At 40.0% G+C, this 26,202-nt stretch overlaps 1 protein-coding gene across 1 annotated transcript in view; it reads right to left on the bottom strand.

The window, feature by feature from the left end:
* The window catches only part of LOC132390906 (melatonin receptor type 1B-like), a 57,391-nt gene extending 43,277 nt beyond the window's left edge, over nt 1-14,114 (bottom strand). The window contains exon 1 of the mRNA XM_059963442.1: nt 13,925-14,114. Within this exon, the coding sequence (XP_059819425.1) occupies nt 13,925-14,114 (190 nt within the window). The remainder of the gene's footprint in view (nt 1-13,924) is intronic.
* Nucleotides 14,115-26,202: the final 12,088 nt, after the last annotated feature.

Below are 26,202 nucleotides of genomic sequence, written 5' to 3'. Positions count from 1 at the left end.
CGATAGGCTTTCTGGATAGAGAAGCAATTTTCCGTTTGCCAATGCATTTCATTATTTAAGTGGCTACAGAAATACTTCAATAATTACAGACTTCTAAACCGGGGCACAGAAATGATAAAAAGTAGTAAAACATTCAAAAAGTATGAAACTGTGTGCTGTAACACTAAAAACATGCAGAGAGAGGGTAAATCAGTCTCATTCAAAGTTGTTCTTTTGTTTGAGGAAGCAAAAACTACGATTTGTCAAAATACATTAAATAGCTAATGAGGTGTGAAAAGCTCTTTAACTAAAAATTAAAAATTATGCGCAATAAATTATGTTTTTCATGCTGTACATGACCTGCTACTCACATTAAATGATCAGGTCAATACTCTTTTCTTTACTCTTATACTCCCTTACAAACTATCCTAAGCATATTTAATTATCAAATTATTAAACAAACTGATTTCTCATCTATTGATCATCTCTGTTGTATTAATCATACAGCATTTTCCATTTTGAATAATAACCTCCTCATCAAAATTACATGAAAGTAAATCTGCTATTTCAAAACAGTTCCTCAGAAATGGACAATAACAATAACCAATGCAGGATTCTATTTTTGATATTACTAATATAATAAATCATAATTAATTTGAATATACAGCACTTTACTTGACTTTCAATCTGTGTTTAATTTTACTTTACAACCATCTTACAGCAAGACTGGGATGGACGAAATGGTTCAGGATTTCAACCTGTACTCAACCTGTATTCCTTCCTGTAGTCCAACTCATTGTTATTTGAGATGTGGTCAGTTACAGTGGTATCATCTGCAAACTTTTAAATGGAGTTGGAGCAGAACCTAGCTACACAGTCATGAATGCAGGGGAGGGGTTGGGGATTTGTTTCTATTATTGTTTTTTTTTTCTGCAGGAGAGGATTACCAACTTTAAAGTAATTTGAAGAGCTGGCTGACTTTAAAAACCTTAAAATGCAGCGAAGAACCACAAAGCAACCAATAAGGAAAGGAAAGTTAAATTATAAAAGTAAACTAGCATGAAATATAAAAGCAGATAGTATTTTTTAATAATTCTAAAAAGTTAAAAAGGGTAGCTAACGTGAATATAGGTCCCTTAGAAGGTGGAAAAGGGGAATTGATATGAGGTAACATTGAAATGGTCGAGGCCTTGAATGACTATTTTGTGTCTGTCTTCCAGTTGGAGAACACATTTAACATGCCAAAGTGAGATGCTATGAATACAACGGTAGGTGAGGATGTCAGTATAATTGCTGTCACTAAAGAGGCAATGATGAGAACACTTGTGGGCCTAAAGGTAGACAAGTCCCTTAGTCCTTATGGGATGCATCCCATGGTACTGAAAGAAATGGTGGAAGTTATAGTAGACACATTTGAGATCATTTACCAAAATTCTCTGGGCTCTGCACAGGTGCGGACAGATTGGAAGACAGTAAACGTCATGCTACTCTCATACAAAGTATATTGGCAAAAGGCGGGTAACTATAGGCCAGGTAGCTTACCATCTGTAGTCGGGAAAATGCCTGAAGCTTTCATTAAGGAAGAAATAGTGATACATCTCGACAGATGTGGTTCCATCAGCCAGATACAGCATGGATTTATAAAGGGCAAGTCCTGATTGACAAATTTATTGTTCTGTGAGGACATAATGAGTGTAGTGGATAGAGGGAAACAAGTGGAAGTTTTTATAGTAAAACTTAGATTTCCAGAAGGTGTTCAATAAGGTGCCACATAAAAGACTTATCCATAAGTTAAGCATGCATGAGGATGGAGGTAATATATTACCAAGGATAGAGGATAAGGTTAACCAATAGAAGGCAGAGAGATTGAATAATTTCTCAGACACTTCCTCTTACTTACTCCTTGAACAGGAGCACCAGGCCATTGTCACCCGCAGCATCACTGACATTAACTCTGGGGCTCCCCCATTCTCCGCTATCAACCTCACTGTTTTCTTACCCTGCAACTCCCCTTTCTATCTCCTACCCAAGATCCACAAACCTGCACATCTAGGCAGACTCATTGTTCCTCCTTGCTCCTGCCCCATTGAACTTATATCTGCATACCTCAACTCTGTTTTATTCCCCCTCGTTCAGTCCCTTCCTACCTACATCCATGACACTTCACATGCTCTTGATCTTTTCAATGACTTCAAGTTCCCTGGCCCTGATCATCTCATCTTCACTATGGACGTCCAGTCTCTACACACCTTCATCCCTCAGCAGGAGGGCATTAAAGCTTTCTGCTTCTTTCTAGACAACAGACCCAACCTGTTCCCCTTCACCACCACTCTCCACTGGTAGAACTGTTCCTCACTCTTAATAGTATCTTATTCAGCTCTTCCCACTTCCAAAGATGTAGCCATGGGCACTCATATGGGTCCCAGCTACACCTGCCTTTTTGTTGGTTATGTGGAACAGTCTATGTTCCAAGCCTACACCATTATTACTCCCCAACTTTTCCAATGCTACCTCAACAACTGAATTGATGCTGTTTCCTGCATCCATGTTGAGTTTGTCAAATTCATCAACTTTGCCTCTAACTTCCGCCCTGTCCTCAAATTTATCCGGCCCATTTCTGACATCTCCTTCCCCTTTCATGATCTCTAAGGCCCTATCTCTGGAGACAGTCTCTCTACTGAAATCTTTTTTAAATCCACTGATTCTTACAGCTACCTGGACTATAAGTCTTCCCACCCTGTCACTTGTAAAAATACCATCCCCTCTTAGTTCCTCCGTTTCCACCACATCTGCTCCCAGGATGAGATTTTTCATTCCAGAACAAAGGAAGTGTCTTCCTTTTACAAAGAAAGAGGCTTCCCTTCTTCCATCATCAACGCTGCCCTCAATCACATCTCTTCCATTTCATGCACATCTGCCCTCACCCCATCCCCCTGCCACCCCACCAGGGATAAGGTTCCTTTTATCCACCTACCATCCCACCAGCCTCTAAATCCAGCACATAATTCTCCATAAGTTCCAGCATCTCCAATGGGATCCCAACACCAAGCATATCTTCCCCACTCCCCCTCCCCCACTTTCTGCTTTTGACAGGACTCGCTCGCTATGCAACTTCCTTGCCTGTTCATCCCTCCCCACTGATTTCCCTCCTGGCATTTATCCTCACAAGCAGAATAAGTACTGCCTACCCCTACAGCTCCTCCTTCACTATCATTCAGCGCCCCAAACAGTCATTCCAGGTGAGTCAACAATTCACCTTGAGTGTGTTGGGGTCACCTACTGTATCCAGTGTGGCCTCCTGTATATCGGTGAGACCCAACATAGATTGGGAGACCTCTTCGCCGAGCACCTATGCTCCGTCCGACAGAGAAAACGAGATCTCCCAGTGGCCACCCATTTCAATTCTACCTCCTATTCCCATTCTGACTTTCAGTTTATAGCAGTGTTTCTCCACTGGGGTTCCGTGGAACTCTAGGGCTCTGTGAAAGATTGTGATGAAAAAAATAAACATTTTTTGAACTTTGCACAACAAGTGATGCCAGCACCCACAGTGGTGGGCAGTGAGCCCCATTAGCAATCTCAGCCCAGTATGCAGTCTGCAGTAGGACTGTGTTTATTTCATTGAGTCCATTCTCATTTTTTGATGTGAGATAGCAGAAGCCGTTGATAATTGTTGAGTGCTGTATTGCATGGAGGGGAGGACGCTAGGCTGATGAAGAGCGTGAAATGTGTTTTCCCAGCATTGAATGGATTCACCCAACTTGGGCTGTGACGTCAGCCTTTCCCTCCCAAATTACCTTCCCCAATTTCCCCTAACACGCCACAACTGACTTATGGGAGTGAAGAAACTCTACTGGTGTCATTGAAAATTGGAGAGAAATTCTCATTTTTTAGACTGCCCAGTGTGGTGATTTTTGAAGAGGAAGTGCGAGATGGAGGAGGAGAGTCTCTGGCCTAGGCCTATGGACACCTCTGATAAGATTAATGAGGAAGAATTACAATCTTCTGAGTCATTTCACTGCTCTAGTGCAACAACGGACACAAAAAAAGTCCATCTTTATTAAGTTAACAAATTCCACAACACATGCCAGTGATAATAAACCTGATTCTGATTCTGATTCTGAAAGCTACTTATCAATGGGTTTTACGTGGACTGGTGATCCATAGAAACATAAAAAACCTACAGCACAATACAGGCCCATCAGCCCACAAAGTTGTGCTGAACATGTCCCTACCTTAGAAATTTCTAGGTTTATCCATAGCTCTCTATTTTCTTAAGCTCCGTGTACCTATCCAAAAGTCTCTTAAAAGACCCTATCGTATCCGCCTCCACCACTGTTGCCGGCAGCCCATTCCACACACTCACCACTCTCTGAGTAGAAAACTTACCCCTGACCTCTCCTCTGTACCTACTCCCCAGCACCTTAAACCTGTGTTGTCTTGTGGCAACAATTTCAGCCCATGTTGTCCTATTCCATTGTGCCTTGTTTCTGGCAAACAACATGCAAAGGTTTCAAATGCTATGCCTATATCACTTAATAAGAAAATATTTTCTAAGTCTTGTATAAAATTGTGTCTTACGCTATATTTTTATTCATATTTCTTTGGCTTATGGATTTTAGTAACTTTACTATTCAACATTGTAAATAAATTCTCATGTTGTAATTAGCATTAATTAAAATCAATTTACAACCCTTATTTAAATTACATCCACTGAGCCCACCTTTAGAAAAATTAAATCCCATCTTGCCTTAAACCATTTATTTAACAGAAATTTATCATGTTTGCCTTATGAGTTTCAAAAACTTAGAAAAAGGAAAAAAAGAGATTAATTTCAAGAAAATTAAGTTAAACTCACTGTTTTTTTTTTCAAAAAATCACTTTCTACTCAATAGAGCATTGACAAATATTTTTGGATTATATCAACAACTTATTGATCATGCTAACATGCCGTGAGCTGTAGATATAATAATTTTTACACAAGGGTTCCCTAAGACCTGAAAATTACTTCAAGGGTTCTTCCAGGCCAAAAAGGTTGAGAAAGGCTAGTCTATGGCCTCTTCTACTGCTACGAATGAGGGCACGTTCAGGCTGGAGGAGCAACACCTTATCACCTCCAACCTGATGGCATGAACATCGATTTCTTGAATTTCCAGTAATTGCCCCTCCTTCCTTCATTCCCGTTTCTCTTTCTCACTTTATCTCTTTACCTGCCCATCACCTCCCTCTGTGCTTCTCCCCCTTCCATTTCTTCCAAGGTCTTCTACCCTCTCCTGTAAGATTCCTCCTTCTCCAGCCCTTTAACTCATTCAGCAATCAACTTCCCAGCTCTTTAATTCACCCCTCCACCTCGCCCTGTTTCACCTATCACCTGACTACTTGTACTTCTTCCTTCCCTCCCCCACCTTCTTGCTTTGACTTCTCCCTTCCTCTCCAATTCCGATGAAGGGTCTTAGCCCGAAACATCGACTGTTTTCTCTTTTCCCTAGATGCTACCTGACCTGCTGAGTTCCTCCAGCATTTTGTGTGTGTTGCTTGGATTTCCAGCATCTGCAGATTTTCTCAAGTTTAGATAATAGCTATTTTGCTGCTTGGCAGTCAGTGGAGAGCGGAGTACTGCACTGGTCAATGCTGGATCCAAAAAAGTTCACGGTGTACGTTAATAATTTGGAAGAGGGAATTGAGTGCAGTGTGCAGTGTGTCTAAGTTTGATGATGATATTAAACTGTGTAGAAAAGCAAATTGTGCAGAGGATGTGGAGAGTCTGCAGAGTGACATAAATAGAATAAATGAGTGGGCAAGGGTCTGGCTGATGGAGGCCAATGATATTAAATGCAAGCTCTTTCACTTGACAAGCAAAGCTAGAAGATCCGGTTATTAGTTAAATGGTAAAAGATTGCAATATGCTGTTGTGCAGAGAGATTTGGGAGTGCAAAGGGTGGATTTGCAGTTGCAGCAGGTTATTAAGAAAGCAAATGGAATATTTACCTTCATTCTGAGAGGGATTGAATCTAAGAGCAGAAAGGCTCTGTGATCCAGAAGGGAAAGTGGCAGAAGAGGCAAACTATGCTGATAGGGGATTCATTAATTAGGGGACTAACAGGAGGTTCTGTGGGCGAGAATAAAATTCTCATATGTTACGTTGCCTCCTGGCTGCCAGGGTCTGAGATAACTTCAATCAAGTCCTCAGCATTCCCAAGTGAGAGGGTGAACAGGCAGACGTCATGGTTCATGTGGGTACCAATGATATGCGTAGGATGAGTGACAGGGTTCCACATAGGGAGTTCAGGGAACTAGGTGCTAGGTTAAAGGGCAGGAACTTCAGGGTTGTGATTGCAGGATTGCTACCCCTGTCATGTGCTAGAGAGGCCAGAACTAGGAAGATCATACAGCTTAATATGTGGCTAAGGAGTTGATGCAGGTGGGAGGGCATAAGATTTTTGGATCATTGGGCTCTCTTCCAGGGAAGGTGGGACCTGTACAGAATAGACAGCTTGCACATGAACTGCAGAGGGACTAATATCTCAGCTGGAAAGTTTACTAATGCTCTGTGGAGGGGTTTAAATTAGAGTTGCAGGGGGATGTGAACCAGACTGCCAGAACAGGTAGTGGAGGGATTGCAGAGGCAGATGCTGGTAAGACCTCAGACAAAATTAGGAATCAAAAGGTTGAGCATGGTCTGACCAGTGTCCTGAGCTGCCTATATTTCCATGCAAGAAGATTCGTATTAAAGGCAGATGATAGTGCTAAAGATGAGGCAGCTAGTTTACAAAAGAGGTGATATACTGTGTAGTGAGGAGAGGCTGTTGATAGGGCAAAATTGCAGTCAACAGGATGAGTTGCAATGTAAAAGGCGGACAAAATCGATAGGGGTGAATAGAGGACTGGTGCTGAGTTCCAAGAGGGGGAAATTCTGGAATGCCTATGAGATGGCTTTTTAGAAAAGCTCTTGGTTGAACCTACTAGGGGATTATCTATTCTCAATTGGGTGCTGTTCAATGAACCAGAATTAATTAGAGAAGCTAAGGTAAAAGAACCCTTAAGGAAAACTGATGCTAATATTGATCAAATTCACCCTAAAATCTGAGAAGGAGAAGATAAAGTCAGATGTATCAATATTGCAGTGGAGTAAAGGGAATTACAGAGGCATTAGAGAGGATTTGGTCAGAATTGATTGGAAAACAACACTAGGAGAGGTGACAGCAGAACAGCAATGCCTGGAATTTCTGGAAGCAATTCAGAAGGCACAGAATATATACTTCCCAAAGAGGAAAAAGTATTCTAAGAGTAAGATTACACAGCCATGGCTGACAAGATAAGTCAAAGCCAACATAAAAGACAAAGAGAAGGCACATAACAGAACAAAAATTAGTGGGAAGTTAAAGGATTGGGAAGCCTTTAAAAACCAACAGAAGGCAAATAAAAAGGTCATTAAGAAAGTAAAGATGGAATATGAAAGTAAGCTAGCTAATGGTATTAAAAAGCTCCTTCAGATATATAAAGTGTAAAAGAGAGGCGAGAGTGCTAGAACACAATGCTGGAGAGGTAGTAATGGGGGACAAGGAAACAGCAGACAAACTGAAAAAGTATTTTGCACCAGTCTTTATTATGGAAGACACCAGCAGTATGGTGGAAGTTCCAGGTATCATAGTTCGTGAAGTGTGTGAAATTACCACTACTAGGGAGACCAAATGGTGCACACCCCAGGGTTCTGAAAGAGGACGCTGAAGAGATTGTCGAGGTATTAGTAATGATCCTTCAAGAATCACTAGATTCTGGATTGGTCCAGAAGATTGGAAAATTGCAAATGTCATGCCACCCTTCAAGAAGGGAAAGAGGCAGAAAAAAGCTTATAGGCCAGTTAGTCTGACCTCAAAGGTTAGGAAGATGTTGGAGTCAATTATTAAGGATGAAGTTTGCAAATGATATGAGGATAAGTGGAGGGGCAGGTAGTTTTGAAGAAAGGCTACAGATGGACTTAGACAAATTAAAAGAATGGGCAAAGAAATGGCAGAAGGAATATAGTGTTGGGAAGTGTATGGTCATGCACTTTGGTAGAAGAAATGAAAGGATCGACTATTTTCTGAATGTAGAGAAAATTCAAAAAGCTGAGGTGCAAAGGTTAAATAGTAGATTAAGTCTCTGGTGAGACTTAACTGGCAGCAGAACAGTGCAAGGACTATAAATTACAAAAAGTAATTGTGCAAAAAAGAAGAAATTATGAGGTAGTGTTCATGAAATTTATGGACTGTTCAGAAATCATTTGGCAAAGGGGAACAGGTTGTTTCTGAATTATTGAGTGTGACTATTCAGCTCCTGCTTCTCTTCCCTAATGTTAGTAATGAGAAGAGGACTTGGAGAGGGTGATAGATGCAACTTCTTGAGGCACCACTTCCTGAAGATGTGCTCAATGTTGTGAAGGTTGTGCCCCTGATGTAGCTGGCTGGATTTTCAAACTTTACAGCATCTTGTGATCTTGTGCAATGGAGACTCAATATGAAGTGTTGGAGCAACCAGCCAGAATGTTTTCCACTGCGCATCAATAGCAATTTGTAAGAGGCTTTAGACTCTTCAAACTCCTAACCAAGTAGAGCTTTGTGATTGCATCAATGTGCTGAGCTCAGGATAGATGATGCAAGATATTGAGAGCCAAAAACTTTAAACTGCTCATCTGTTTCATGGCTGACCCCTCAATGAGGACTGGTGTGTGCTCTCTCAACATCCCCTCCCTTGGTCTTGCTGATGATGAGTCTGAGCTTATTTTTGTAACACTACTTAACCATCTGATCTAGCTTACTTCTTATTCACCATCTTGTTGCCATTTGAGATTCTACAAACAACAGTGGTGCCATTGTTTGAGTTATGCATAGCCACACAGTCATAAGTATTGCATCGATAGAGCAGTGGGCTAAGAATGCATGCTTGAGATGTGTTTGTGTTGATTGTCAGCAAGGAAGAGATATTAATACTGATATGCAATAACTGTGGTCTCCCAGTCAGTGCAGGAAGTTAATGATCCACTTGCAAAGGGAGGTACAGAGGCCCATGTTTTGAAGTTTGGCTTTGAAGATCAGGCAATACCTAACATTTCAGGTCAATGACCTGACATCTGAACTAGGAAACTTTGAAATCAAACATGTTTTATTTTGCAGAGAAAACAAAATGAATTGTGGTGAAGGGGTGGGAATCAGGAGAGATTGTATGACATGAGTACACAAGTGGTAGCATTGGTGCTGACTTAGGAGTGGGCTGGGTGACGATATGGACTTGTTACTTCAAGATTCAAGATTGGAGTTGAACTAGAGATGGACATGAATGAGCCTAAAAAAGGAAGTGTGAAACATAAAAAAGGATAGGGACTGAAATACATAGGCCATAGTTATTATTAAGTCCACATTTTAAAATTAAAATTGTTTGCTTACAGTAAAATAATTTGGAATTCTGAACTAAACGACAATACTGGAGATATCATCAGTCCAGGCAGCAACAACAGAGAGAGAAAAATGTAATTACTGTTACAGGTTGATGAACACTTATCAAACCCATTCTGATACAAGCGAAAAGTGTTAGTTATTCTAAATAGTTAAATTTGGCATTCACTCCTGTTTCTTGCCTAGTCTGAAGATGAGACACTCTTCCTTAAGCTCACATCCATAAAAACATAAGAAATAGGAGCAGAAGTCGGTCATCTGGCCCATCAAGCCTGCTCTGCCATTCAATAAGATCATGGCTGACCTGGCCATGGACTCATCTCCACCTATCTGCCTTTTCCCCATAACTCTTAATTCCCCTACCATGCAAAAATTTATCCAACCTTGTCTTGTATATATTTACTGAGTTCACCTACACTGCTTCATTGGGCAGAGAATTCCACAGGTTCATCACTCTCTGGAAAAAGCAGTTCCTTCTCATCTTTTCTGGTTGGCTGCTGGTGACTAGTGGTGTTCCTCGGGGATCAATATTGGGATCACTGCTTTTCACATTGTTTGTCAATGATTTAGATCATGGAATTGGTGGCTTTGTGCCAAAATTTGTGGATGATACAAAGATAGATGCAGGGGTAGGTAGTGCTGAGGAAGCAATGCAATTGCAACAGGACTTAGACAAATTGAAAGAATGGAAAAAGTGGCAGATGGAATGCAGTATTGGGAAATGTATGATAATGCATTTTAGTAAAAGGAAAAATAGTGCAGACTATTATCTAAATGGAGAACACAACACAAAGTACACTGCAGATGCTGTGGTCAAATCAACATGTACAAACTGCTCATTTCAACGAATGCTGTCTGACCTGCTGAGTTCATCCAGCTTGTTTGTATGTGTTTATCTAAATGGAGAGAAGGTTTAAACTTTGGAGTGCAGACGGACTTGGAAATCTTTAAGACTTGCAGAATGTTAATTTACAAGTTGATTCTGCAGTAAAGAAGGCAAAGTCAATGTTGGCAGTTATTTCAAGGGGAATAGAATGCACAGGCAATGAGATAATGCTGAGCCTTCATAAGAAATTAGTCAGGCAGCACTTGGAGTATTGTCAACAGTTTTGGGCCCCACATCTTAGAGATGATGTGTTGTCATTGGAAGGAGTCCAGAGGAGGTTCATGAGAACAATATCAGGATAGAAAGGGTTAACATATGAAGAGCGTTTGGAAACTTTGGGCCTAAACTCAATGGAATTTAAAAGATTGCAGGATGATCTCATTGAAACTTGCTGAATGTTGAAAGGATTAGATGAGGTAGATGTGAAGAGGGTGTTTCCTTTGGTGGAGGTATCCAGAACTAAAAGGCACAGCCTCAAAGTAGAGGGGAGAACCTTTAGAACAGAGGTAAGAAGGAATTTTTTTTTAGCCAAAGAGTAGTGAATCTGTGGTATTCTCTGCCACAGACTATGGGGGAAGGCAAATCCGTGCATATATCTGATCATTTCCTGATAAGTCAGGGCATCTAAGGATATGGTGAGAAGGCAGGTGTATGGAGTTGAGTGGGATCTGAGATCAGCCATGATGGAATGGCAAAGCAGCTCTTAGTTTCACATCATTATCAGGTATGAGTCCCCACTGGCTGCTCTAGTGACAGTCTTGAGCTTAAGTTCCTAAACTCCTTTAAGTTTACACCTTAAGTGTCCTAGAGACCTACTTGATCGAGACTTATACATGCATCATATTTACACCATCCAAAGAGTCACCAATGTAGAGAACCATAAGAAGGCAGCAATAAACAGGGGTTAAGAGATGAAGTTGTAAGAAGGCTAATGAATACGGTTGAAGATACAACTGCTAAAAAAATCTTTTCTAAATACTCAATCTTTCCCAAACCATCTGAAAATGAGCAAGACATATAGGTTTTGCTAAAAGTCATGATGTCTCGATTGAGTATTTTACTTTTGCTTGGGTTTTCTCTCTAACTGATGCATATCACCAGTCTGGCCTAAACAGTGGAATCATAGAATGTTTTAAAATGTAATCTGCAAAACCAACTAAAATACTTAGAAATGTTTCTTGATATATTTAAGTGTGACAGTTTTGTTCAGTTTCTTTTAAATGTAGTGTAAATAGGCTTATTACATAACAAATAAACAATGTATCCTGTTGACATAGGAATGTTCATTCACTCATTCATTGTTCAGTTTTCTTGACCCTGATCATGACATTTATTAATCCAAATCTCATGAAACTTCTCCCAGCACATATAAATTTCAGTCTATTCTAATGCAGTGGTCTTGAGCACATTTCAGTATGGGGTTTGGCATTCTCTGGCTTTCACTTGTATGTCATGTGTTTTGCAACTTTCCTGGGTGCTTTGGTGGCCACAGGAGAATATACTGTAGTTTAATTATTTGTCTAATACATGGTCTAGTAACTGTTCTTGAGGGCTGTTGCATTGCACTAGCTCTCAAATTATCTTAGCAGGATTTTGAAATGGCCCAGTCCCTGAACCTACTATTACTTCTTAAGTTATGACGTAGTTCATCTTGCCTGCTCTCAGAATGTGTATATTTCTGCACAATGGAAGGAGATTATGAGGGCATCTTTTACTACGTTTATGGCCGTTCAATCTAGAAGAGTTGTAACAACTTTGGTGTATGAGTCAACTCATATACTGTTGATAGTTCCTTCTATGTGAGTTCACAAGTTCATGCCATGCTGTCTTCTCTTGCAAAGCTCATCCCTGTAAAGCCCATCCACAAAGATTATTATGCAACATGAGAAGGAAGAACCTAGTATTTTTATATACTTAAGAATATCTACAGAGATATAGAATTGCTGTCCCATGCATAACAAAGTACTGCACAATAGTATTAAAATAAAGCAAAATTACATGTGAAAAAGGATTTAGCTCTTCTCCGGTGTATATGATAAATAAACTCTTCTTGGGCTTCCAGGTCGGTGCAAGGATTGATTTTAACAGACATTTCAATGACATACTCTGCCATCTTCCTCAAAGACTGGAACTCAATTGTAAATAAAGTGGGTCAGTGGAAACCTGATTGGATGAGGACTAACCAATCAGGAGGGACGGACGACAGGGATCTAAATACCACCCGAACAGATATGCCCAGGCATTAGTCTGATAAAGATAGCAGAGTTTGTCATTGTAACATTTGTTAAAATTGGTAGCTGTACCAGGCTGTAAGCTCAATAAAAGTATTCTTCAAAATTACATGTATTTTTCGACGTGTGTTTGTGGACTGCAACTTGCCTTATTTGGACACATCATGGACACTGATCAAATATTAGTGCTGAATATTGCATACAATATACAACTAAGACTAAATAACTGGAAATTAATTTTAACCGATGATATTACAAGAATGCAGATGGTGAGCAATAATAAAACAAAATGCTAACATATTTTGAAGCAACTGGGTAATTGTCCACTTTTATGATGACTTTACTCTGACTTCAGATGGGTGTTTCTATTTATTATAATTTTTTCATTCCGCCTTCAAGATAAGCTTGTTTACTCATATAATCTTTATGATTACTATTTTCCTTGAATATAGATTATTGTTATATATGATAAATGACTTTCTGTATTATACTAACTTCATGGCACAACCTGGAGCAGAGCAGTAAGGTATCCCACTGATGACTGTAAGACTGTTACATAACCACTATAACTGTCAGAGCAACACAAAGAGAGCAAAAGTATTTTAGATCATTTCCAAACTAGTGATAAATAATGAAAACTAATGAGTTACATTACTAAAATTCCAGAAGCTGTTGGTGTCACAAAGATTTAAATATTAACGATTGCTGAACAGTAAAACTTTGGCTCTTGTATTGTATCTTAGAAATACATGATTTTAGTAAAATAAATTGCAATTTATTCTACCATTCTCTCTACTCCTCACCCACCCTCTTTTAAAAATATTTTGTTTTTTACACTTTCTCCGCTAGTCAAGAACAAGGCATGTAGATTCAATAGCCTGCAATAGTCTTAGAATTGTTTTTCAGTGTTCTGTAACTGGTTAGTAAAACTAGCTCCAGGAAGCCAGGACTGTTCGCTGTCGTTGTCACAGCTAAGGGGCGGAGAGGAGATCAGTCTGTAGCACCTTCAATATTTGTATGTATACTTTTCCCCTCTTTCTATCTGAACCCTGCTTGTTTAGATAGTTTCAGTCATGATATCTTTGTATACAACTATTTATCCGCATTGCTCTCTGTATAGTACTTGCTTGCACTTTTTCGTTGCAGAACTTGTAATCAGGAGTGAGTAATATTTTAAAACAACTGTGCGTGTTTCTATTTCGGGGAAAGCGGCTTAGGCCTATAACGGATACAAAATTCACATTAGGACTAAATTCACACTGCCATCGGGTTCCGTTTTAAAGCAAAGCTTAAAATTAGCTAATCAGGGTCGCGCGACTATTGAGCTTGGTATTTTACAAGTTTGCAAAGAGAATGGACTGTAACCCCACTGTGGTGCGAAGCATAATCCAACTTACCCACGTTTCTGAGTTTTTTATTTCTGAAGACGGCAACGATGACGAGGAAGTTGCCCAGAATGTCCACAGCCGTAGTGAAGATCAGCACGCTGGACAGCGCAGTGACTGCCCAGGCGGCGCGGGGAGGACCTTCCAACGTGGGCGCCCGGGCGAAAGCCGAGTAATTCCTCAGCGAGACATTCTTTGGCATGTCTGGAAGTTTGTGCCACACACCCGACAGCTTTGACCGGGTGGGGTGGGGGGGGGGAGGGTAACGAAAGACAACTTCTAAGTATAGCAAAACGTTTTCTGCCTTGTTGCCATTTGTAAGGGACTGACCTCGCTGGAGAGGCGAAGGTGTTAACGTGTGGAGAGCTGTTACGCCAGCTAGTTGTGTATTCAGTTTTGATGAATTCGAAAAGGGGCGTGACTGCCTACTTCTTATTTCCCTGGATGCCTGGCTATCTGTTCTCTGTACGCCGAAAGGGTGAATTAAAGGCAGCAACCTAGCCGCAGAACGCCAGGAAGAATCCTCTGGAGATGTCACTCTTGTCTGACAGTCTATGGGCTCGACTGAAGCGATGTGGCAGCGACTCTCTCGGTACTAAACAGTCGGATGCGAGCTCCGATCTCTAAACCATTCTCTCCAACCAATTCAGTTAGTTTTGGAAGAACTCATGCGTGGGCATCGCCCACATCTCCAGATGCAGGAGAGGAAGCAAGTAGTTGGGACGGAGTGAAAGGAAAGGAGAATGAGTGGAGAAAGGCAGCCAGTGATGCACACACCGCTTCTTCCCACAGTGTCAACGTCACACTGCGTGGAATGCCCTTAATTTTAAAATACTAACCGCAGTACTCACGAATATAAATATTCACCTCCGGAACTGTCACTAGATGCAATTTTTTTTTCCCCACAGAAGAGGGGAGGTTTCACAGATGCAATTGTGCGTGAGTTGTTTAAAGAAATGACCTGTCCAGCTGTTCACCTAGTCTGTCTTGAACCAGTAGCTGTGCAGACAGTACGGTCACACTTCGCCTCCCCAAACACTCTCTTCTGGCTTACCGCGCTCTTCGGCGAAGCAGAAACCATGTAGAGTGTGTGTGTTATTGCTCCGGGATGAGTACTACCGGCTGGACCGCCTTACACAGCGGGGGATATAAATCAGTGAAATATACCCGAAATGAAAATAAGGTCCACGTGGCTAATGTTTTAAATTGCTTTAAGGTTATTTGTCGGGTTTGAGAGCGGTGATTTAGAGCAATAAATAATTAGCCTGAATTTTCGGGAAGTAATTCTGGGTAGCTTTTGAATGGGTTCTCAAATCGCTACGTCGAAATCCATCTTTTAAAGGCGTTCATTAAAACTTAGCACTTCGATCAATGATTTTCCTCTTCAGTATGTTTCGGTAACAAACTTCGTTCTGCTGATATTTGTGAAGCTCTTCGGGATATATTGTCATGTGCGGCATTTTAAAACCGCAAATTGATGAACGCAACAGTGAGTACCTGTATGTTGGTAGAAAAATTCCCCGAGGGGTTTCGCTGGAAAGTAACCGGAGAATAGTTTCTCGCAGGTTGTCCAAAGCTGCTGGATGTCAGTGTTCGAATGAACTTTCTCGAACGAAGTGTACACTTAATATATGCCTTGTGCTTGGACCTATATATTTGAAATTAAACTACCTTCTGCACGAAATGTGAAAGTATTTTTATTTTGTGCATTGAACAAATAGATCAGTGCTGTTCTGATTACATCTGTTGCATAAAGTTGTCACAATAACTGTGCCGCGGGGTATGTCAAGATAAAACTGCAATTGAACCATAGTTTATAAAAGCAAAATCCTACTCCGCTTCTCCTGTGCCGTGCTCTAGAAAAGTCAATCCGATTTGATTACCGGATGCAGCCGGTTATGAAATATATTTTATAGGTAACACAGTCTGCTTTGAACCATTCAGTCCAGTGGGAAATATATTTAGCTAGCAATTGAAGTGCGTACTTTAATAGAAAACCCTATGCAAGATTATTTAGTACTGCTATTGATTTATTGGTATTGGTTTGTTGTCATATGTACCAAAATAAAGAGAAAAGCTTGTCCTGAAGACTGTTTATACAGATCAGAAATTACATAGTGCATTGAGCACTAATAATGCAGAACACAGTGTAGCTACGGAAAGTGCAGTACAGGAAACGATGATGTGCACGATCATGACGAGCTAGATGGTGAGCCAAGAATTCACCTAATCGAACAAGAGGTCTGTTCAAGAGTCTGATAACAGTGGGACAGAAGCTGTCCTTGAGCCCGATGGTACATACTTTCATGCTTTTGATGGGAGGTGGCAGAAAACAGAACGTCCGGGGTGGGTGTGGTGCTAGCTTCTCAATATGGAAGGAACGTCTCCTGAGTGCTAACAGTGATGCCCTGACTAATGGAATGCAGGTAGTCTGAACTCCCGATCTGTTTTACTGACGCAGCCTAAAGAACAGTCAGAGTCCATAGAACGAAGGCTGGTCCCTCTGATGTGCTGAGCTGGAGACAGCTCTACAATTTCTTGTGGCCATATACAGAGCAGTTGCCGTCCCAAACCACTGCGCATCCAGACAGTATGCTTCCTATGGTGCATGGAAAAGAAATTGATGAGTTGACTGGAACATAACGTTTTTTTAGCCTCCTAATGAAATAGAGGTGCTGGTGGGCTGTATTAGCCATGGTGTCAACATGCTTGGATCAGAACAGGCATATTCACACCTAGGAACTTGAAGCTATCAATCTTCTCAACTTCAGCTCCATTGATATAAATCTAACTATTTATTACAAGAATAGAATATTAGCACATCCCTTCAATCAATGCTGGAGATGGGTCCAATTTCCTAGATCCTAAAATCCAACAATAGGCTTATCTGGATGAAATAGTCATATTTTGGGAGATGTGGCATATCCACACATCTGGTGTCAATTCTTCCAGTAGCAATACTTCCAACTCAAACTGGAGCATAATAGTTCAGAACAATAATCTCAAAGTAACTATGTCTACTTGTGGTTCTTGAATGTATTGCTATCCTATTTTGAAGATTTTTAAAATTTGCACGTACAGATTGCAAAAATTTGACAGATCCATTGTGGTTGGCCAGAGGTGCAGATTTGGAATCAAAATTTGTGCATGACTCCCTACATTTATTGTTTAACTTCAGCCATAAATCCAGAAAGTACATTCTCCCAGCAGTAAAGTTTTCACACAAATTGTGGCTTTAAGATTGGATGACATCACTCAGCCTAAATTACATGATTATTTCTCCTCAACACAGACCCAAATGCACTGCATTGTTTCATTGTAGGAATATACAGATAAAATGTGTATTATTTAGTTTTACCAGATCACTGGAAAATCTTTGGAACTGACAATGAAGATATAGATTTTATGGGGGACGTCAAAGTAGAATGGAGCTCTGGAGTTCAAACGGATCACATGCATTCCATTGGCCAGGACACCATTGTTTGCACTCGTGAGAATTCTTTTTCAAATTGAGAGGCCAGTTTCATGAAAGGCAAATATTTTTGTGTAACTGATGATTGTTAGCCACAGATCACTGATCAGGTACCACCCATTTCCGTGGCAGCTGGCAATGATGACATATCATGTTGCAACAATTAACCATTTACCAAACTATTTTAAAATTATGTGTCCTATTGTTGACAGTTTGAAGATAAAAGCTAATCATTGAACAAATCAGCCTCTTAGATTCTTCAGAATTAGTTGCGTATGTTTGATGAATTGCTCAGTGCCATTAAACTCACAAATTATGGACACTCCAGATGAACTCATAATTTAACATGGTATCTCAATTCCTTAAGGTCATTGCCAACCTCATTCACATGTTTTGTCACCTTCCATATTGCATGAAGTAATAGTGATGAAGAGGTCCTCCTTTATACCTGGACCTTTCTCCACCAGCATCTTCATGATTGTATCAGATAACTGCAGGCCTCATTGAAAAACTCTTGCTGGCAGTGTAACTGACTCAAACAAAATTCAGGGCAACTTGTTATCATGATCTTGCTTTTCCATCTTTTCATCAGTTTTGCGCTTTTGATAATATGCAATCAAAACTTGGAAATGGGAGGAAGAAATAAAATACTATTATTTCCTATAATTTATCACCTTGACTTTTATTTTTAAGTCCTTACCTCCGTTTGGATTCCGTTAAATGCTTTGGATACAAAGTTTGATGAAAAATAAAAATAGAACATAAGGGAATTTATTGAATTATGCTGTAAATGTTCTGATAAATCACTCTTGAAGGTGAATTTGCAATATACTTGATGAATTTGGATGTAGAAATCAGTATGCATTGTATGCCATGGAATTTCCTGGTTAATTAGAACAGAGAGAAGCTTGTTTGAGACAGGATGACCTTAATGCTTCAACTCCCAGTCCCCAATTATTTTGTAATAAGCATACAAACAAAGAAAAGCCTATTCCTGTATTTTACAGACAAGGCAATTTCATTGTTCACAATGGAATCAACAATTTCAGTAAAAATGCACCTGAGAGATCTGAAGAAATAATCAACAAACTGAAATGCTGATTCACAAACATTTCCTAACATGGTAATTGTTTCCAGCATTTAGCCTCAGATTTTTGACATCTTCAATATTTTCCTTTCAATTAACAAGTGTCGTACTAGGCATTAGAAGAAAAGACCATAAGACATAAGAGCAGAATTAGGCCATTCAGTCCATTGAGTCTGCTCCACCATTTCATCATGGCTGACCCCAGATCCCACTCAACTCCATACACCTACCTTCTTGCCATATCCTTTAATGCTCTGACTGATCAGCATCAACTTCATCAAAAGCTGCTTACATTTCTGTGTCAATCGTTGCTTGTTCTAGCACGTAGATTTGGCAAGGGTAAATCTAGATGTAGTTGTGTCACTTTGTCATTGAAAGTCTCAGAGACACTAAGTTGGAAAGACTCAGATATGTTTTCCCACAGAGCTTTGCGTAGAAGATGTGATCTTCTGGTCATAATCAAGGTGTTTGGCATTGCCAAACATCTTCTAATTCACAGAAAATAATTAAATCTAATGTTTAACAAGATATGGCAACTGTTTAGACAGTTTAAAGAAAGTTTAAGGTAAGTAATGTTTGGAGAATTGGACCACAAGCTGGGTGGAATAACAGATCATGAAAATATGATATTACAAGTATCTAATCACAGTATGCTAGAATTAACAGCAGAGCTCATAATGCTGGCTAATAGCATTATGTACACTTTGAAATTATTGGAAAAAATGGGAACATTTCCAAAATCTATATAGCCATTGCAAAAGTACAACATTTTAAATTCTGGTACAATAGGTATGTTGAATATTATTAAAACAAACAAAGTGTCCCATCTATGCTAAGAATTAGATAAATTGTGACAAGTTAAAATGACAAGTTACATAGTCAAGTATTGGCTTTAGACATTCTCATGTTAAAGGCAAACAAACTAAATTACATATCAATACAGCTTCAATACAAATGTTCAAAGTTCAAAGTAAATTTATTATCAATGTATATGTCAGCATATATGCTATCCTGCAATTCATTTTCTTATGGGCATTCACTGTAGATACTAAGAAATACAATAGAATCACTACACACAAAGACAAATTAACAATCAATGTGTGAAAGAAGACAAACTATGCAAAAGCAAAATAATAAATGAATACCCAATGAATTAATTAGTATTGAGAATATGTGTTGTAGAATCCTTGAAAGTAAGTTCATAAGTTATGGAATCAATTCTGTGTTGAGGTGAGTGAGATGATTCACGCTGGTTCAGGAGCCTGATGGTTGAAGAGTAATATCTGATCTTGAACCTGTTAGTGTAGGACCCAAGGCTCCTGTACCTCCTTCCTTAAGGTAGTAGGAAGAAGAAAGCATGGCCTGGATAGTGGGGGTCTTTCATTATGGATGCTGTTATCTTGTGGGAGGTCTCCTTGTAGATGGGCTCTATGGTTAGGGGGGCTTTTCCTGTGATGGACTGGGCTGTATCCATTACTTTTTGGAGGCTTTTTTATTCATGGGCATCGGTGTTCCATACTAGGATGTGATGCAACCTATCAGGATATTCTCCACTCTACATTTTAGATTGCATGCCAAATCTGCACAAGTGATAACCCCAAAGAACTTATAGTTACGGACTCTCTCCACCTTTGATCCCCTGATGCAGACCTACACATAGACCTCCATTTGCCTCTTCCTCCAGTAAATAATCAGCTCTTTGGTTTTGCTGATGTTGAGTGAGGGGTTGTTGTTGTGGAACCATTCAACTAGATTTTCTATCTACCTTCTTCATGCTAATTCATCAGCACATTTGACATGACCAACAACATCAGCAAACTTGGATATGAACTTGAATGTAACATTGGGGCTGTCTTTACCCTCACAGTATAAAGTGAGTAGAACAGGAAAGTAAGCCCACAGCAAGTGAAGAAATCAAGGATCAAGGTCTGGATCTTGGAGCCTATTGACTAGTTTTGAATGTGTGACAGTGTTGATTAGCTTTGAGGGGATCATAGGAGGTGATAGTGTTGTAGAAGAAATGGAGGCATTTCCAAATAATCAGAGACATGGGATTTATCATGTATCTTGTTTGCATTAGATATTGATAATATTTGCTCAGTTACGTTTGTTTGATCAGAATATTCACTAAGGAGGTGAATCCAGAGGGACGATGAGAGTGACTCTCTTTGACATTAAAGCACCATTTGATCAAAAATAGAGTTGGTCTGAATGTCCTGTGAGTGAGTCTCTCGACTAACTGTAATGTATTTATGCACAAAAGAAGATAGCTATGACAGTTGCTGTTTAGTTCTGAAACAACTTAGTTCTGAACCATTTCAGTCAGAGTTCCTTAGTGCCCATGACCCAAACACCTACAGACATTTCATCAATCTCTTTCCCTCTACCAACTCCTCAGGTAGTGAAGTCATCCATGTCCACATACAATAAGGCCTGGATCACATTTGCACTTGTGCTCATAATGGCAAGCACTTCTCAAATACAGAAGTCAGCTAAAGCAGTTATTACAACCTCTCAGATGGGGTACATAGTCCCTGCAAAAAGCATTTATATCATTGCCAGGGGATGGAAAAGCCACATTTAATCGTAACCTGCAGAGCAGCAAAATACATTGTGAACCAGCCTCACAGCTCCCGGGACCTGGGTCTGATTGTGATCTCTAGTGTTCTCCTTGTGCCCATGAACTGATTGAAGATTTCAGGAGAGGGAAACCAGAGATTCATGAGCCAGTCCTCTCCGGAGAATCGGAGGTGGAGCAGATTAGCAACTTTAAATTTCTGGCCGTTACCATTTCAGAGGATCCGTCCTGGATCCAGCTCATGAGTGCAATTGCAAAGAAAGCCCAATAGCTCTTCTACTTCCTGAGGAGTCTGGAGATTCAGTATGACATCTAAACCTTTGACAAACTTCTATAGATGTGTAGTGGAATGTGTATTGACTGGCAGCATCATAGCCTGGTATGAGAACACAAAAGCCTTTGATTGGAAAATCCTACAAAATGTAATGGATTCGGCCCAGTACATCATGGGTAATGCCCTCCCAACCACTGAACACATCTACATGAAATGCTATTGTAGGGAAGCAGCATCCATCATCAGAGATCCACACCACCCAGGCCTTGCTCTTTTCTTGATGCGGCCATCAAGTAGGAGGCACAAGAGCCTTAGGACTCCCACCACTAGGTTCACAAACAGCTGCTACCATCAGGTTCTTGCATAAAAGTGGATAATTACACTCATTTGCCCATCCTTTGAGATGTTTCCACATCCAATTATCTCACTTTAAGGACTCTTTATTGTGTTATCTCATGTTCCATTTTTTATTTCTATTTATTTATATTTGCATTTGCATAGCTTGTTGTCTTCTGCACTCTAGTTAATATTTTATTGATCCTGATAGTTTCTATTCTATAGATTTGCTGAGTATGTACGCAAGAAAGTGAATCTCAGGGTTGTATATAGTGATGTATATGTACTTCAATAATAAAATTTACTTTGCACTTTGATAGTGGTTTCACATGGGTGCACTGTTTATCCCTTAACTCCTAAACACAAGGTAGCCGGTTGCCTATCGTGTAGGTGGATAGTAGGACAGTTCGGTTGAAATTAATGATCATGTGAAAGAGCAGAGGTTACAGGGATATAAGTGCAGGAAGGAATAGGCTTCTGATGAGAGCTGGCAAACACTCAACAGTCTTATATCACAAAGGCATGGTCAAGGTAGAAGGAAGAGGAGCAGTTATAGGACTGCTTTGTATCGGTGATCTGGGCCATATTCAGGGATACATTTTCAGATCTGAATGAATATACCTTAGTTGTTACCAACTTCATCATGACCTGTGTGGATGAGTGTATGCCTTCAAGAACAAACCAGAAGCTGTGGATCAATCAGGAGATTCAGAGTCTGCTGAAGGCTAGAATGTGGCATTCAAGATCAGTGATCTAGTACTCTACAAGAAGTCTAGGTAAAACCAACAAAAGGCTATTTTAAGAGCGAGTAAATAACAATCGGATACACGACAGTTATGGCAGGGTTTACAGGTCATTACTTCCAACAAGGCGTTTTAAGGACAGCACCTCCTCTTCCGTTAACAGATTCCTTAAAAAACCATAAACCCACAAACACTATCTCTCTTTTTTGCACTACTTATTTATTTTGTTATATTCCTTGTTGTAACTTCTTGTAATTTTTTTTTAACATATTGCCCTGTACTGCTGCCGCAAAACAACAAATTTCACAAAATGTCGATGATTATGGAACACAGAAAAGTACGGCACAGGAAAAGGCCATTCAGCCCACCTTGGAGTGCTGAACTAACTAAGCTAAGGATGCATCATTACATTTAACTCTTCTCCCTGCAAATGGTTCTTACACTTCTATTGTCTGCACATTCATGTGCCCATCTAAAAGCCTCTTAAATGTCTCCTACTTGCTTCCCCCACCATCCTTGGCAATGAATTCCAAGCACCCACCAGCCTCTGTGGAAAAAAGCTTGCCTCACACATCTCCAATGAACTTTCCTTCTATCACATTGGATACCTACCATCTAGTATTAGACATGTTGACCCTGGGATAAAGATACCAACTGTCTACTCTTGCTTCATTTTCTAAACTTCTTTCTGGTCTCTCCTCAGCCTCCCCCACTCTGGAGAAAACCTCTCTAGTTTGTCCAACCTTTTTATTCCAGGCAGCATCCTGCTAAACTCCTTCTGCACAATCTCTGAAGGGTCCACATCCTTCTTATCCTGGGACTCAATGTAATCCTGCAGATGTGGTCTAACCAGAGTTTTATAAATCTGCAACATAACTTCCCGATTCTTGAACTCATTACTTCAAGTAACAAAGACAGACATACTCAACATCTTTTTATCACTAGGTTTTCAGGGAGCTATGGACTTGGACCCCAGGATCCCTCTGTAAATCAAGACTATTAAGAAATCTGCCATTAACTGAACTTTCCATTTATATTTGATTTCCCATCACCTCACACTGAGCTGGATTAAACTCCATCTGCCTTTTCTCCGCCCGTATCTGCAACTGATCCAGATCGCAATGTATCTGTCTGTAGTCTACTACACAATCCACAATACAACCAATCTTTGTGCCATCCGAGAGCTTACTAACCCACCCATCCATGTTGTCTTCCAAGATGTTTATATATCACAAACTGCAGACTTTTAGTACAGATCCCTATGGAATATTACCAGTCAACAACCTCCATATGGAATAAGACCATATGTATTCTATTGGCATTTGTATTCTATTCTGAATCCAAATGGCCAGGTCACTGTGGATCCCATGTATGTACATCATGTTAATATCTTTTGGATACAAAAATATTTATTTAGAAGTCTTCTCAAATTTGATCAAAATCTGTTTAAATGTGTGTTTAATTGCTTCTGTTCCCTAACAGAAGCAGAATGTAATGGAAGTTAAAATACAAACAAGTTTTAGCTTGCTGGTTCCATCTATTGCTCACCACACGCATGCAATTGGTTTAAGGCTCCAACAAACACAAGGTAGATAGTGCACATCCTCAGCTCCACTGCTCTCAACAAATGTACAAGAACATTATAGGTTAAGCTGATTTCAAATTTGCCCTACTTGGCCCTTCTGAACTGTGAAAACACCATTAAAGAAATAATAAAGGATTTGCTGCCCTCTGCCACTCAGTGGAGTAGTGAACTACATCAAAGACATGCTGTGCCACTAGAGAGTAAATGCGTTGTGGTTATATGGAAGTTGTTGAGTGATATAAGAAGCGAATGTTTGTTCCCTTCTTGGAAAATTCTTACTGTTCCATTTATGCAGCTCTGATAAAAGATGTTTATCTTTAATAAAAGTTTCACAGCAAAATACATCATATTCATAGTCCAGCTTATTTACTAAAATGGCTATATCCAGATTTGAGATGCGTTTTAATATGTGTGTTGTTAATGCATCCTGCAAATTTCTGTAAACCTGGTGATGCATGTCACACGACTAATTCAACATACCACAGACTGGGATTTCACAAGATTTGTTCTGTATAGCTTAGCATGACGTGATGTGTTCTCCAGGTTATGCTCAAGTTCATAATTGAGAAAATAAGAAAATAGAAGCAGTATGTGTCACTCACCCCACCTCCCCCGGCCTGGATTTCACATTCAATGTGCTCATAGCTGATTTATCCTGGACTTCATCTCCTTTTCTATGCCAGTTCCTCACAGTTTTCAACTGCCTGATTTGGCAGAAAATTAGTGAATACCTCTTTAAGTACCCCCAGTGATCTAACGGTTACAACGCCCCAGGGTAGAGAGCTCTGGAGATTCATCAACATCCGTGAGAAAACTAAAGTTAATAAAAATATATATTTTAACAGGCACACCTGGATTATGAAACTAGAGGTCCATGAGCCAGTCCTCATCAGGGAATCAGAGGTGGAGGGGATTATAAATTTTAAATTCCTTGGTGGTCTCATTTCAGAGGATCTGTCCTGGGTCTAGCATGTAAGTGTCATTACAAAGAAGGCATGGCAGCGCCTTTACTTTCTTATAAGTTTGCAAAGATCTGGCATTAATAAAACTTTAACAAACTTCTATAAATGCACAGCGAAGTGTATACTGACTGGTTGTAGACTGGTAAGGAAGCACCAATGCCCTTCAATGGAAAAGCCTTCAAAAAGTAGTGGATACAGCCCAGTCCATCATAGGTAATACCCTCCTCACCAATTAGCATATCTACACAGAGTATTGTCGCAGCAAAGCACCAACTATCATCGAGTATTCCCACCATACGGGTCATGCTCTCTTCGCACTGTTGCCATGAGGAAGGAAGTACAGCTGGCTAAGGACTCACACCACCAGGTTCAAGAACAGTTATTACTCCTCAACCATCAGACTCCTGAACCACAGTGGATGACTTCACTCAACCCATCACTGAACTCATTCCATAACCTATGAATTCATTTTCAAGGACTCTACAACTCACGTTCTCACTAGTTATAACTTAATTATTTTTTATTATTATTATTTTTCTATTTGCACAATTTGATGTCTTTTGTACATTGGCTGTTTGCCCCTCTTTGGTGTATGCAGTTCTTCATTGACTATTGTGCTGCTTTGTACTTACTGTGAATGCCTGTAAGAAAATGAATTTCAGGGTGGTATATGGTGACATATATGTATTTATAAAAATCTGACTTCATACAAATTATCCAATTATTTTAAAATCATTTTCAAGCTAGTACCAATAATAACATTTTTGACATTTAGGACTAGAAACATTATCTATTCAATTACTTTAATTTTGCAATGACATGAAAGACCTGTAATGAGCACATGTAGATTGACACAATTTGTGTAGCTGTAGGAAATTTACATTTTTGACAGACAAAGAAATGAACTTTCAGACAGTTCATAGGACCAGGAATCATTACATAACCTAGCCACTGCCTGTATTTCAAGAAGGGTATTCTAATGTAGCAGTGTGCTACACACTGCACTGAAATAACGACACACAGTCGGTGAGCTGCAGTTGCAAAAGAGATTTATTCAAACTTCGCGGCCTTGCAGTAAAGACTTCCTGTTCCCGCCCTCCCTGGGCGGGAATGCTGTAGGGGGCACATATTCACAGTCTCGTCCCACGCACGGGCTTTTCCCCTTGCTGGTGAAGAAAGCCTGGAGCCCCTTTTAGGGCCAGCCTCAATGCCGGTGCGCACCACTTTGTGAGCCGGTTTGAGTGCGCTGGGAA

The sequence above is a fragment of the Hypanus sabinus genome, chromosome 3 (genome assembly GCF_030144855.1).
Source record: "Hypanus sabinus isolate sHypSab1 chromosome 3, sHypSab1.hap1, whole genome shotgun sequence".
Lineage (NCBI taxonomy): Eukaryota > Metazoa > Chordata > Chondrichthyes > Myliobatiformes > Dasyatidae > Hypanus > Hypanus sabinus.
Note: the sequence above shows the minus strand (reverse complement) of the source record. Positions and strands in the feature narration are given on the sequence as shown.